The sequence below is a fragment of the Anomalospiza imberbis genome, chromosome 4, assembly GCF_031753505.1.
Source record: "Anomalospiza imberbis isolate Cuckoo-Finch-1a 21T00152 chromosome 4, ASM3175350v1, whole genome shotgun sequence".
Lineage (NCBI taxonomy): Eukaryota > Metazoa > Chordata > Aves > Passeriformes > Viduidae > Anomalospiza > Anomalospiza imberbis.
The window spans coordinates 11,303,234-11,317,536 of NC_089684.1; the positions used below are offsets into that span (position 1 = coordinate 11,303,234).

Here is a 14,303-nt window from a genome sequence, read left to right on the forward strand (position 1 = left end):
ACCTAAGCCATTTTGGAGCTGTAAAGAAAGTAAAGCTTTTTGTTACATATGAATTTGCTTAAGTTTTTATGAGACTGGAAGCTAATGGTAAAAGTGGCATGCAGAACTTTTATTATTTCTGCTATTCCAAACTAACACATATTACTACAGAGAGGGAAACAATATATTGATCTTCTCAGAGGCTTAGTACAACTCATAACAATCCTTATAAAGCAGACACAGTCATGCCACACTTTGCAAAAATAAGGCAAAATCACAGAATAGTTTAGGTTCGAAGGGACTTAAAGATCATCTAGGGCTTGGGCAAAGACACCTCTCACTAGATAGGTTGCTCAAAGTCCCATCCAACCTGGCCCTGAAGACTTTCAGGCATGGGGCATCTACAGCTTATCTGGGCAACCTGTTTTAGTGCCTCACCACCATCATAGTAAAGAATTTCTTTCAGGATCTAATCTAAACCTCCTCTCTGTTTGAAACCATTCCCCCTTGTCTTCTCACTACGCACCCTTATAAATAGTCTTTCTCCATCCTTCTTGTAGGCTCGTTTCAGGTACTGGAAGGTAACAATTCCATCACCTCAAAACCCCTTTTCCAGGCTGAACAAACCCAACCCGCTCAGCCTTTCCCCACAGAAGAGGTGCTCCTGCTCTGTGATCATCGTGGTGTCCCTCTGGTGGACTTGCTCCAACAGGTCAGTGTCCTTCCTGTGCTGGGGACCCAGAGCTGGATGCAGCACTGCAGGTGAGGTCTCACCAGAGTGGAGCAGAGGGAAGAATCCCCTCCCTCACCCTGCTAGCCACACTGCTTTGGATGCAGCCCAGGACACGTTTGGCTTTCTGGACTGGGAGTGCCCATGGCCAGGTCATGTCCAATTTCTAATCCACCAACACCTCGGTCTTGTTAAACATCATGAGATTCCCATGGGCTCACTTCTGGAGCTTGTCCAGGCCTGTCTGGATGGTATCTCATCCTTCAGGAGTGTCAACAGCACCACTCAGCTTGGTGTCATCTACAAATTTGCCAAGCATGCACTCAATCCCTTCATCTATGTCATTAATGAAGATATTGAATAACACCAGACTCAATATGAACTCCTGAGGGACACCACTTGTCACTTATCTCCATCAAGACTCTGAGCCATTTACCCCTACCCTCTCATGTGACCATCCAAGCAACTTCTTATCCATCTAATGACTGGAAAATGGTTCATGAAATTCATCTCTGTCCAGGTGAGAAAGAAGGATGTAGGGGCCCATGTCAAATGCTTTACAGAAGTCCAGATACATGATATCTGTAACCATTCCCTTTTTCACTGATGGAATCACTCTCTCATAGAAGGCCACTGGGTTGGTCAGGCAGGAACCTTGGTGAAGCTTTGCTGGCCGTCCTGAATCTCAACACGTAACTGCTGTGAGCTGCTACAATCACAGACTGCTTCTAGACAGTAAGAGGAACATGCTTTTTCAGAAAAAGGAAACTCTTTTGGGGGAGTCAGTCACTCTAAGTCTTGAATGAACTACCTTCTAGAAAGGCAGCTGACTTTTGTTATCCTTCCATGCATGTAATTCCAAGCCTTGAGCACAATCCTTTCTCAGCATTAAGGTAATGTTTCTCAGCATTAATATAATAAGTATTAAGGTTAGCAGTTAAATGTTGTAGGTGCTTACCACAGTTAAACACTGTACTTTGGGACACCTGATGAGAATGAAGTACAACAAAAATGCTACACAAAAGAAACCACAATAAGAAAAGGGGTTTCCAACAACATTAAAAAAGCTTTTATGTCTGAAGAAGTGAAGGATTTTTTCTTCTTCTATTTTTTTAATTTTAATGAGAGTGTAAAAAATACAATCCAAAACTGTTTGAGAAGATACTATGTCTGACAAAAAACGAACAGTCCTTACCATATTACTCTCCTGCATTTCTCTTTGAACATGAAGTTACACTCAATGGCTGTTGGGTCCCAACACTGATCCAACTTCCTGCTTTGCCTAGCTAGTTTCTGCTGATGGAACCACTAGGTTAAAAAATTACAAATTTTGCTATACTCACAGAAGCTGCTTTATATATCAAGATTCCTCTCTGCCTTTTGTCCCTCGTTAAGGCAAGGAATATCTCTCCTTTCATATTTTACAGATGTACCTCATACAAGCAGTATTCAATCTCAACTGATGTTGGAACTATGATAAACATGACAGAAAGCTGATTTATGTAGATTACACACAGCAATCTTGAGGCCATGCACAGTATTCTTAAAAGCTGTCTCACCTCCTGCAGCAGTAATCCCATAATGCTTTGTCTTTCTGCAACTCAGGAGATTTCTTTCAAATTTGAAAGTAACCCTGGAACACATGCAGCTGATGAAAGATGTGTTTTAAAAGAAAAATACCTGGTAAGTTTATAGCTAATTTATTGCATACAAGAAAGTGGTTTTACAACATACATGCTGCTCCTGATTCATGCATAACTCTTCAACTATCCTCCCCAACTCTTTCACTGCATGCTGTGTTTCTTCTTTTCTCATAAAAATAATGAGAAAAGAAACATCAAGATTTAAGACAAATGCTACATCCTGCGTAGTCAAACAATGCACGACAATTTTTTATGTGGCAATCCACCACGTGATTATCTGAACAGTTACCCAGTATCACCTAGAGAACAAATCCTCACAGCTACACCCCCGCAAGAGAATAAGGTACAGAACTGAGACATGAACAGGCTTCTCAAGAGGGTGCCTATCAGAGTTAACAAGGGACCATAATCTTATGATAAAGTTTAAGACACCTTCTATATGCTACACAGTACATGACATCCATCTTCTGAAGGTACATCACAAAATACACCATTGTCTCAAACTGAGCCCATATTATCTTATTCCATTTTAAGAAATGAGACATACCTCTTGGAACACAATTATACAGTAAGACTGAGCTGATCTAACTGACTGCTGGCACACAAAGAGTAGATCTTGCTCCCCCTATTTCTCCCTACTGTTCTTGGTCACACACTCCCACTGGATCAGCTCTGTCACCCTTGATCTGACTGTACAGTAAACCAAGCCAACACGCTAGTCCAACTAAGCAGACAAACCACCAAAAACAAAACAAAATCTGCCATTATAAGGAACTGGAATCAAGTTTCTGTGGTGTTGGAGAAGAAACAGAGCCAGTGCAAGGGCAAAAACTGAGAGAATAGATGGGGAGCAACAAGTTCACCCCCTTCCATAGCAACGAACTGTCAGACTAGTTATCCTGAAATACATAAATGCACCCTTGGGATCTTGCTAGATTTTAATTATAACTTTCTGCTGGAAACAACAACTATAAATATTAATGTTCAGACACTATACAGTAACATCTATTTCACAGAGCTCAAAATTCCCTAAGGTTTAGAAACATTCCAGAGTTGTGAAAACAAAAACAGATAAACAATGTCAATGCTGTATTCAATGGCAGAGCAATAACAGGACCTAATTTCTCAAAGGTATTTCTCTACAAGCTACGTAATTGTTAAGTCTTACAGCAAGAACAGTTCCTGCTGCTCACCCATCCCTTTTTCTAAACAATGCACAACTACATAGCATTCGCCCCAGCCGCTGTCCTTACGGCTGACAGCAGTGCAACGTGTCTCCTTTGGGCTACTCCCAGCAGTGTGAAAGGAGGAGGGAAAAAAATAAATGCACCTCTGGGAGTGAAAATGAAGTTAAGTCAGATTACAGTAAAGGCTAGAATAAGCTCCCTCTGACATGACCATCCAAATCTGCTGAGTGTTAAAATCAGCAGGGGTTGTAGCTTTCCAGAGGCCAGATTCTAATCCAAGGCTTTGCTTCACCCGTGTGTCCTTGGGTATTAGGTGGCAAGGGGAGTGGAGGCAGGGAAGCACCCTGTGTGCAGCGCACACTGTAAGGATCACTTACGCTTGTAACAAAGAAGATTTGTATACGCGAGGTATGTGCTAGTGCCTCAGCTGCTTTCTGTCGCCATATGCAGACCTCAAAATATGAGGCTTTCAATTAAAAAGACAAGAAACAATCATCAGTTTATTTTAATTTGTCTGTTTGTCATTGACTCAAAAAGAGTCATTAGGCACTATTTCCTTTTCCTGGCTAGATGCAATTTTTAAATTTCAGAATCAGAAGCACAGCACACAATGCCAATCTTATTTGCTACTGTTGATGATTAACAATGTTAAAGTCTTTGTAATCGAGTAATACATTCCACCTGCAACTATGAATTTTCAGCATGTCTCTTCAGTTAGCTCTTCTAACTGCATCAAAGGCTTTCAAAGAAAAACTAGTCTCTGCATTACAATCAAAATACATATAAAATTGACACAACTGTATATACACAAACTTAAAAAAATCAGCTGGAAAAAATCTAATAAATAGGAAACAGGAAGATATGGAACAAGTTTTGAGGAACAAGGATAAGTTGTACTATTTACCAAAGTACTGCATGATACCCTCCATTTCATCTGCCTCCAATAGATCTGGGTTTAAAAATATTGTTTTAAAAAGTAGGAGTGAAATCAAAGTTCTATAGTAGCACCTCTGAGTTAAACCAAGACTTTTGAATATTTGTGTCCACCACAAATGGGCACAGGAAAAAAAACCCAAAACCCTGAGCTTTGGCTTTTCACTTTAGGTGAAACAAACATTTCTGTTTTTGTGATACAGCACTTAAAAAAAAGATTTACTGTTATAGATTTCTTTTCTTGTAGTCATAAAGGCAGATGGACTATGTTTATTTAATTATGTCTATGATGAATAGGGACCTCAGATATGCAAGTGAAAAGTTATTGAGATCCTCCCACTACCAAATTTACAACTTATATTTAAGATGAATAATGAGGAAGGAGATGAGAAAAATAGAAAGTATAAAAATATATAAAGTTAGATAAAGCAAGCATTACAAAAGGGAAGTTATCTATGATCTAACAATGACCAAGGCCATCAGAGTCAGAATGCCAGAAATTTAGATAATTAGATTTCTAAGTGCCGCTGCTGCATGTACATAAGAGCAATTTACTTATATGCTGTTTTAGAGGGCAAAGACAGGATTCAGCAAAAATAATAATTCTGTTAATATGACTATCCCAATCAGACCACATTCAGGCCCAAGGAGGCCATAATCTTGGTCTGTTTAATAGTTTTCTAATATCTCAAAAATGCATCAAAAAATTATTTCCAAAATTGAGAAACAGGCTTCATAGAGAACCTTACCAGTTATACAGCACATGCGGACAGATAACCTGTAACTACCTAAATGAACTGTATTTACATCTGATGGTACTTCATGTTAATCACCAAATATGCTAAACTCATAATTGAAAATCCTTATTCCTCTTTTATACAAGAAACCTTAAAACAAAGCACAGCAGAAATACAGTGCCATAATCATACCAAGTTTCTCCAAGTTAGGTTTTTTTCTCTAAGTATTTAAAGTTAGAGAATGATAATCTTGATCAAATTTTCTGTTATGAGCATGTAATGAATCTAGAAAAATAATTTTTTAACTCTTGCTCTGCAACCAATAAAATTTCAGGGTCAAGCTCTACCTCTGAGCACGTGTACATAACTTTCATACCCATTTATTTTGAAGTCACACTGGTATTGACTTTTGACTTATTACTAATAAGAGGACCTTAAGCAGAAATGCAGTCTAAAATACCAAAGTATAAGTTTTATCACTTAAGAGCATCTGAACTGGCTCGGTATATATCTGAATCAAAGTCTTCCTAGGCTACTACTAAATATTCTCTGCCCCACAGTTTACAGTAACAGGTGAGGCTCCAGATGGCTGAGAGGTTTCCCCTGTTACTATCAGTATTGTCTAAGCAAGAGAAGTTGAAACTTCATGGCTGGTGACTGGTGCACGATAAATGAAATTGTGACTTATTTTATCTCCCAAAAAAATCAGGTTTATAAAAACTAAGTAATCAGTATATCTGGCATGTTCTTTATACACGCAGTTTTCACATCTCCTGGCTACTGACTCTATCAGAGATTATCAGCAAAACAAAATTTCAATAATTTTGCTTGAGGACTTCCAAATCTTTAATAAATCTAAGACAGGACTTTCTTAAATCTAAAACATGTTTATGTATATGCAGAAAATAACTAGGAGTCAACACTGCTTGTGCCTACTAAAGATCAAGTCTTGCTTGATCTGGTAGCCTGGCCACTATACATGTTCTGCTACTGCTCAGATTTCAAATTTTTAAAATGGGGTAAAATGAATGCTTATTTAGGAATAATAAAAAGAGGGTCGGGGTAAAAGAATCAGTGTGAGCATGTATGTGAATTGCTGGAAGATAAGCAAGATACTGACCATTCTGAACTTTCAAAATTGTCAATGTAGTAAAAACGATGCAAAGATAAATCTGAGGACAACACAAGTAATTATTTACATATGTTGCAGTATATGGTTTGTTATATAAAAGTTCTTACAAAAATGTACATGCCAGTTACTTGGGATATATTCAATCCTACATCAGAACTTTTAAACCCTTTCTGAGTAGTAGTATTTTAAACTCTCATTTAGTAGAGAAGAGAGCAGAAGTGAATTGTGTTCCTGAATTTTTATTTGTGTGTCAGGGAGGATAAGTAGGTCTGGAACGATGCATTTAGTATCGCATAAAAAGAAATCTTAGGACAGCACAAGTCAAAGGAGCTCCTAGTAAGAATATTCAATAATATCTCTTTGGCTTTTTTTTTTTTTAAGAGACAGTAGTGAGTAATCAACATAAAATATAAATACAATTAATAAATACGCAATTTTAAATCTTTCCATTTGACGTTTCATAGTGTACTTGCATGGGAAAAAAAAAATCTTAATGCAACGGATCTAAAGCTAACGGATCAGGCCTTTAATAATAATGTATTATAATACTTCCTATTTCATCTCACTGAACATTAGTGAAGGTCGTTAATTAAACCTCATAGACCCCTGCTGATTTAAACAGTCATTTCATAATTGCTGAGGTACAGCTACTTTGGGTGAGCCACTGCAGTCAATTAGTGCAACAAATGCTTTGATATTACAAAGCAATTTTGCATGATGTGAACATTACTCGGCAGGACATGCCAGTTGTGAGTATGTGAATAAGGGAAAAAATTCACCAGCCTTTGACAATTAAGTCTGATTTCTTGGAATATCTTTACCCTATGATCTCTGAGCTTGTTATCACAATGCTGTGAAATCTACATGAGAGGAAAATAAAAATCGTGGTAGTACACAAAGTAATGTGAAGAATTTACTTTCAATTTCTGGTTTTGTCTGCTAGCATTTTGAGCTTTATTTTAATAGCTGTATCACAATAACAGATTACTGTGACGTTGTAAACCAGAAGGAAATATTCACAAATTTTGGTTACATCTATTGGAATAAACTTGTCTGGAGTCATCTTCTTATGAGACTTATTGTTATGGTTTGATAAGTACTTGAAAAATTCAGAATTGCAAAAGATTATGGTGGCACTATTCAGATTTTGTTGTTGGCTGCTTGGATTTTTTTAAATCTAAACTCACTAGAGCAAGCCCAAGAAGCACAAGTAACATTTATTTCGAAATACAGCATTAGAATATGGGAAGCACAAGCCCTAACAGAATTCAGTGGAACTGCAAAAATGACAAATCACAACTGGGAATTGTCTTGCTGGCCCCCAGCAGTGTCACCACAATGGAACTACCTAGCTGAATCCTCCACAGTCTTCATTACAGTATTTGCAAACATTGTGTTTAACAGCAATACTCCAGTGTGCCACACACCACTTTGCACTGCAAATATCTACCTTCTGTATTGTAAAAATTAACAAAAACCTGTTATTTTCCAGGAATATACAGCTTATCACATTTCAATGTCTGACTATAACTGCAGTCTGAAAGTGTCATGTTAGGACTGTTTTGCAGTTCTCATATTTAAATCTATCTACAAATCTAAACTCACTGAATGGTTGAGGTTGGAAGGGATCTCTGGAAGTTACCTCGTCCAAACCCCCTACTCAAGCAGGGCCACCTAGAGCTGTTTTCCCAGGACCATGTCCACAGCTGTTTTCCCAGGACCATGTCCACATGGCTTTTGAATGCCTCTGAGGAAGGAAATTTAACAACCTGCCTGGGTGACCTGTTACAGTGCTCAGTAAAAAACTGTTTCCTGATGTTCAGAAGGCACCTCCCATGTTCAGTCTGTGCCCACTGCCTCTGGTCCTGTCACTGGGCACCGCTGAGAAGTGCCTGTCTCCACCTTCTTTGCATCTTCCCTTCAGGTATTTATATTCAGCCTTTGTAAGATCCCAAATTCACATTTTGCAAATCTTTTAAGAAAATACTCCCCTCAATTTCTCGGAAGAGGTTCTAAAATCTGACTTAGAGAACTATCTAGCACTTGCTAAACTGTGTAAAATTTGCTTGTCTAAAATAAACTGTATTGGAACTTGTTGATGTTCTTAAGATTTGATGAAAAACATTGTAAGAATCACAAAAAGACAACAAATAACCTTCTATGTAAACTTCTAAAAGACAGCTAAAATGTCAGATGAAAATAAATGATGCTCTGATTTATTTACAAAAATAAGAGTTTGCATGGACATGCAAACCAATAAATTACATGGACAGAAGAAAATCATTTTATGTAAATCTTATCTCTGTTCTCAGCCTACCTCCTCTCTAATGCTTACGCCAGCAGCTATAAATGTTCATAACTTTCTAATTTTAGATTGCCCAATTTAAACAAAAGTAGGAATTCACTACATTTATTGTTTTAAATGCCACATTGAGACCATCCAATCCAAACAAGAAAACATACTTATATCTTCAGAATTTGAAGGCATAACTATTATTCTTGCTACAACTCCGCAGAACAAAACCAAATCTTTACAGAACATATTCTGCTTTAAATTTACAGCGAGAAACAGAATGTAAACTCCAAAGAGGATTTTTTCCCCACTCTGAACACTTTTCTTTCTAAATCTGCTTACTTACAAGCAACAGTGTAGAGAGCCTAGAGTACCAGTTCCTTATGAGTTCATGGAGATTTGCTGAGCTGACACATTACCATTGCAGAGCTTTCCCTTGGCATATCAAAGACGGCAACAACCGGTCCAGACTTAAAACCAGGTACGGAAACTTCAAAGCCAGACAAACACTGTCCCTATTCAAGCTAGTGGAAGGCAGGTAAATATTCTATTTAGTAACTCTAGCTAATTTGGTCGTAGTCAAAGACAAACACCGTTTTTGGAGGGTTTCTTTTCCTGCACGAGATGGCTTTATTGATTAGAAAAAACCCACACAAAAAAACCCGAGAGGGAGCGAAAGGCAAGCCTGCCACATATCGAAGATGGAGTCACAGGGCGATGAGACGTGAAGCAGGACTGATCTGCCCGCAGAGAAAACAATCCCTGACAACGCAGGAACCAGCCAGAACTGAATTCTCCTCCCACAGAAGGAACCGGGCAGGCGAAGAAAGGCAGTTCGATAATTAGCAAGCCTTTACGTCCCCGTTTCAAACGTGGACAGCGGTCCCGCACGTACAGCTATGCAAACAAGTAACCAAACGCCAATCCGGCATACCTCGTTTATGCAACTCCCGCAGAGGAATTCCGTCTCCTCCCCCTCCATCGTAGGGCAGATACGGATCAGAAGAGACATCCATGGACGTGACGAACACGAGGCCCGCCTGCCGGCTCAGGAGGGCCGCGGCATTGCTCACGCAAGGGCGGCCGCGGGGGCCGCTGCCATGTTCGGCCGGGCCCGGCCTGCGCCGCCGCCGTGGCTCTGCAGCGCCGGGCTCTGCGGAGCGGGCTCGGCCCCGCCGCTGATGTCAGCGCGGGGCGGCCCCGCCACCTGCGCCTCCCGCCCGCCACACGGACGCGGCTCCGGCCGCACGGCGCGGCGGCGGCACGCACCGAGCGCCCGGCGGGAGAGGGCGGCAAGCGGCCGCGGCAGCTCACGGCAGAGCCGGCCCCGCCGGGCGCGGGGTCCGGCCCCGCCGGGCGCGGGGTCCGGCCCCGCCGGGCGCGGGGTCCCGCCCCGCCCCGCCGGCCGAACGGCGGGAGGGATGCGCTCGCATAGGCGAGCCCGCCAAAGCTGCCACCCTGTCAACAGGTGAGCGGTGGGGCCCGGCTCAGAAAAACAGGCAAACCTGCCGCGAAAGAGCTGCCCGTAGTTCACGCACCTTTCTGGAACCACGCCTGCTGACGCTTCTAAACATCTATAATGGCATTTTATCTGGAAGGGCAGATTCATGCATTGCTGGGGGCTGGGGAGAAGCCTCCTTCCTAGGCATTTTATTTACTCTTTTCTAGCATTAAAACGATTACCTCAAAGGAACAACAACATTAACCTGCCAAAAGCCAACCCCTCTGCTCCACAGGATCAGCTCATCCCACTTTTATCAACCTCCTGTCCCCCATTCACGTAGAACTTTCAGTCCTACAGCAGTGACTGACAGATTTGAACGTGTGTCATCAAGAAAATTAAAACAATAATTTAATTACATATCTAGCTAAAATGGAGTAGTGTCTCAATTTGTTTTGGTGTGATTATTCTGGTATTACAACTCTGTAACATCCATACTCACACTACAAAGCTTGGGGTGGGGGTGGAAGAAAATGTAATAAACACAAGTCCACACTTAGCTTGCATTACTCTACACATTGATAAAATGGTCTGAGTCCCTTAAAAGTCACAGGCTCAAAATAGGCAACAACCCACATGAATGCTAACCAAGGCGTTCATGTGATGCATCATCAAGCCGTGGCTGTTACAGCACTGGCAAAGCCCGAGCACTTCAAACAGCCAGGATCTAAAGACAAGAAATCTTACACTGACTACATGCTTCCATTTGAAGCAGATACTATAACATACTGAATCAATATACTATTTTATGTTTAATGTATGATTGTGTCCTGGTCCTATCCTGCAATTGCTAATAAGAACAAATGATAAGAATGCTATTTTCCAGGGGATTTCCATAGTTGGTCCAGTGGTAATGAAATACATACAGAACGTATGCATATTGGTTTTCCTTCTCTTCCCCTTCAGCAGGTAGCAAAGTTAATATATTGCACGCCTACTGCACAAGGCCAGCTTCCATTTCATTCACACAGCAAAAAAGGAATGAATTTCATTGTGTATGCCTGTGCACCTCTGTAAGCATGGCAGAGCTATTTTAGTTTCTAAAAGCATTAGTTTCTTAAATAATTTTCCATATATGTTCTTAGGGAAGTAATTTCTCTTATAAGCCAATGTTACAAGCTATGTACTGCAAATGATCATTTTGAGGACAGAGTAGGACGTAGAGGACAGAGTAGGACGTAGAGAAATGTTACATTTACTTCACAGGCTTGTAAATATACTATATGTTAAAAAATACGGCTCTGATACAAACATTGAGAAAATTCTGGTATCTCTAGAGGTGGAAAAACAAGTGAGAAAAGGCGGGGGAGAATGAGCATATAGCAAAATATATTTCAAAACCTTAAAGACTACCTTATCTCCAAGATGAAGGGAACCCTTGAGCCACAGATACTCAATTCTAAAAAACAGACAACTCCATTTGCTATCACCTATACAAATGCTTTTTAAAGAGTGGCCTCCCACAACCTTTTTAACAAAAAACCCAGAATCTTTAAGATCTTGCACCTGCAAAACTCTCAGAGCCATTATGCATTATCATTATTTATTTTTGCCTGTGAAAAGACAAATCTAAGCACCTCTTAACTTCAAATAATCCATATCCCTTATTTCCAGAGAAACACAACAGAAATCCCTGAGCATTCTTAACTCCTTACCTCAACAGAACCTGGAAGTAGTCTGTAATCTTATTGTAAGGTTCTAAATAAGAAGTCATTCACAGCAGGAAGAAATACAACAGTTTCTGTAACCTGAAGCAAGAATTATTACAGAATGAACCGTTAGTGCATTTATTATATGTAGATTATAGATGACAACACTATAAATTCAACTTCATACTTGAGAGAATATGAAATAAAGGATATAAAGGACTTGCATTAACAAAGTCTGGAAGATCACCTCTATTTCAGGAGTTTGATGTCGTTACTGAAAACCTGGAATGTCTTACAACTGATAATAAAAATCAGTCACAGCAAAGAAATGGCTCGCTTGTTGGCCTAAACCTGTTCATTGGACTAAGGCAAAAGTAAAATTTCTCCCCAAGACTGAAATCCAGTTTGAGCTGGAAAAGGTCAAGGATACAACTTGTTCGAGAGCATATCTGATAAACTGTGGATATGAGGGAAAGTCGTAACAAGAAGTCTGCAGTGTAAAACAGATGACTTAATATTTGCTACGTGAAATTTCAAGAGTCCACCTAATACTAAAAAAGACAGCTTTTCAAAGGTCACTGCTTATAGACTGGCTGCCAAATAAGTCCTTTGTCTACTCTTAAAAAGCAGAGCAGTCATTTTCCCTTCTCAGTTACCAGTAGCTTGTGTTCTCATTGTTCATACCAATCACCACTGTGTGTATTCACTTACCTACAATACCATGAAAGGTGATTTGAGTTTTTGTGTTGTTTTGGTTTTCTTAAGAAAGAAAGATACTATGCATACTAACGTGACAAGCAGTCTTTTTCCTTTGTAAATATCTAAACACCTATGCAATTCAATCTTTCCAAATTACTCTTTTTCTACCTGATCTGAAAAACTTCATGGCTTGAACTGACAACTTTATATTCCAACGAGTGTGTCCGTTATTTCTGTTGTGAAGTTCTGCAAATTCCAAAATTATAGACAGTGAAATGGTGTCTCTAGTACAAAATATTATGAACACTTTTTATGAGGCCTAAAGCAAGTTTAACAATAACCTTATTTTAAATGGCTGAGAGCCCCTTCAAACTGCCAATTTACTACATAGAACAGCTCACGTGTAAACAGCAGGTGTGTATAGAAGCTTGTTTTCCAAATGTCATCACAGTAATTATAGACTAGGTCTCAACCCCAGAAATCCTCCATGCCCAAATAACTTCACACATCTGAGTGCTCCCATTGTTCTCTGCAGGCACAGGCTGTGGTTTACCATAACTTACATGCACCTGTCTTTGCAGAAGTCCATTGTTCTGAAAATACTAGAACATACACAGGTGACACACCTTTAAGGCATACTAAGAATGACAAAAGGCACTTTTATCCTCTCTCCATACTTTGTCTTTTCCAGTTTAGGAAAAGAGAAGAATCGTATTTAAGGCAAAGGATCTGACAATATAAGAACAAGTCAGAGGTTATACAAATCAGTTGCACCCAAGGAAATATGTTTTGAAGGGACAAAACAAGGCCAGTGAAAAGAAGGGAAGTACCACGGAGGTATGATAGCCTGCTTACCCAAAGCTGGAGGGAAGACCTTAACTCTGAAGCACTTCCCACCATTTCATATTAAAAGATAAGCTAGGTTTAAAGAAGACAGCCAAGCACCCTGCTGCATATAAAATAAATATGCTCTCACTTCTCCCAATTACTTGGTTTATTTTGGAGACAGACTATGTATCTTTGTTGCACTAGATAATGAAAATTAAAAACATCTCTTTTATGAAATTACAAATATAAGTTTTGGGATGCTGAATGATTTCATCAGCATAACAACAGATGCCAAAAACGTGACTGATAATTACAAATGTTAGTGTGACTGATGCAGAAGATTTTGGTGACTCTTAACTGTCATTTTCTTTCCTATTATTATTCAAAAAATGCTTCTCTTTCAGCAGAGCTAGAAGATGATGTTCTCCTGAAAAAATGCTACATATAGAGCACTCACCAAAGTAGCTACCATCTCCAACCATTCCAAAAAGAATTTAACTCGTATACATCTTCTCTTTAAGGGGGGGGATGAAAGCATCCGTTTACAACAGAGTGCCCAAAGTATACATAGAATGTCTCAAAACCCTCTGTGCTTCATCATTAGTCTTCCTTCCAGCTTCATTCTCCTACCTTTTCTCCCAGTTTCTTCTTTTATTAACCCTTTTCTCAAACCATGCAGCTAAATTAAGCCCAGGTCTAACCCCTCTACCAGGTTGACTTCTCCTAATGTCTCAGTTTACTATGTTGCATCCCCTTCAACCTGACTTCATTCATTCTGCATAAAATCATACAACTTTCTCCTAAGGGTCACATAGAGCCTGCTGCGAGAATATGAAAGATGATAAAAGGACAAGCACTGTTCTCTCAGTTCTAATTCTCAGACATGGTCCAGGATGATATAACAATGGGGAGGAAGGGAAGAGAGAGAAAAAAAAGTACAGTTATAAATACCTTCTAATTGATACACAGTAAAAAAGAAGGATAAATTATTT

The 14,303-nt window shown here is 39.7% G+C and overlaps 1 protein-coding gene across 5 annotated transcripts in view; it reads right to left on the bottom strand.

Moving 5' to 3' along the window:
- CLCN3 (chloride voltage-gated channel 3) overlaps positions 1-14,303 on the bottom strand; it is a 59,284-nt gene that overhangs the window by 25,354 nt on the left and 19,627 nt on the right. The window contains exon 1 of one of the 5 annotated variants that reach the window (XM_068187102.1): positions 9,569-9,840. The exons of 3 other annotated variants lie outside the window; for them this stretch is intronic. In XM_068187102.1, coding sequence (XP_068043203.1) covers positions 9,569-9,650 — 82 coding nt within the window. In that variant the 5' untranslated portion in view covers positions 9,651-9,840. Of the gene's footprint in view, positions 1-9,568; positions 9,841-14,303 lie in introns of those variants that run through there. One more of the 5 variants, XM_068187104.1, reaches the window with a different exon arrangement.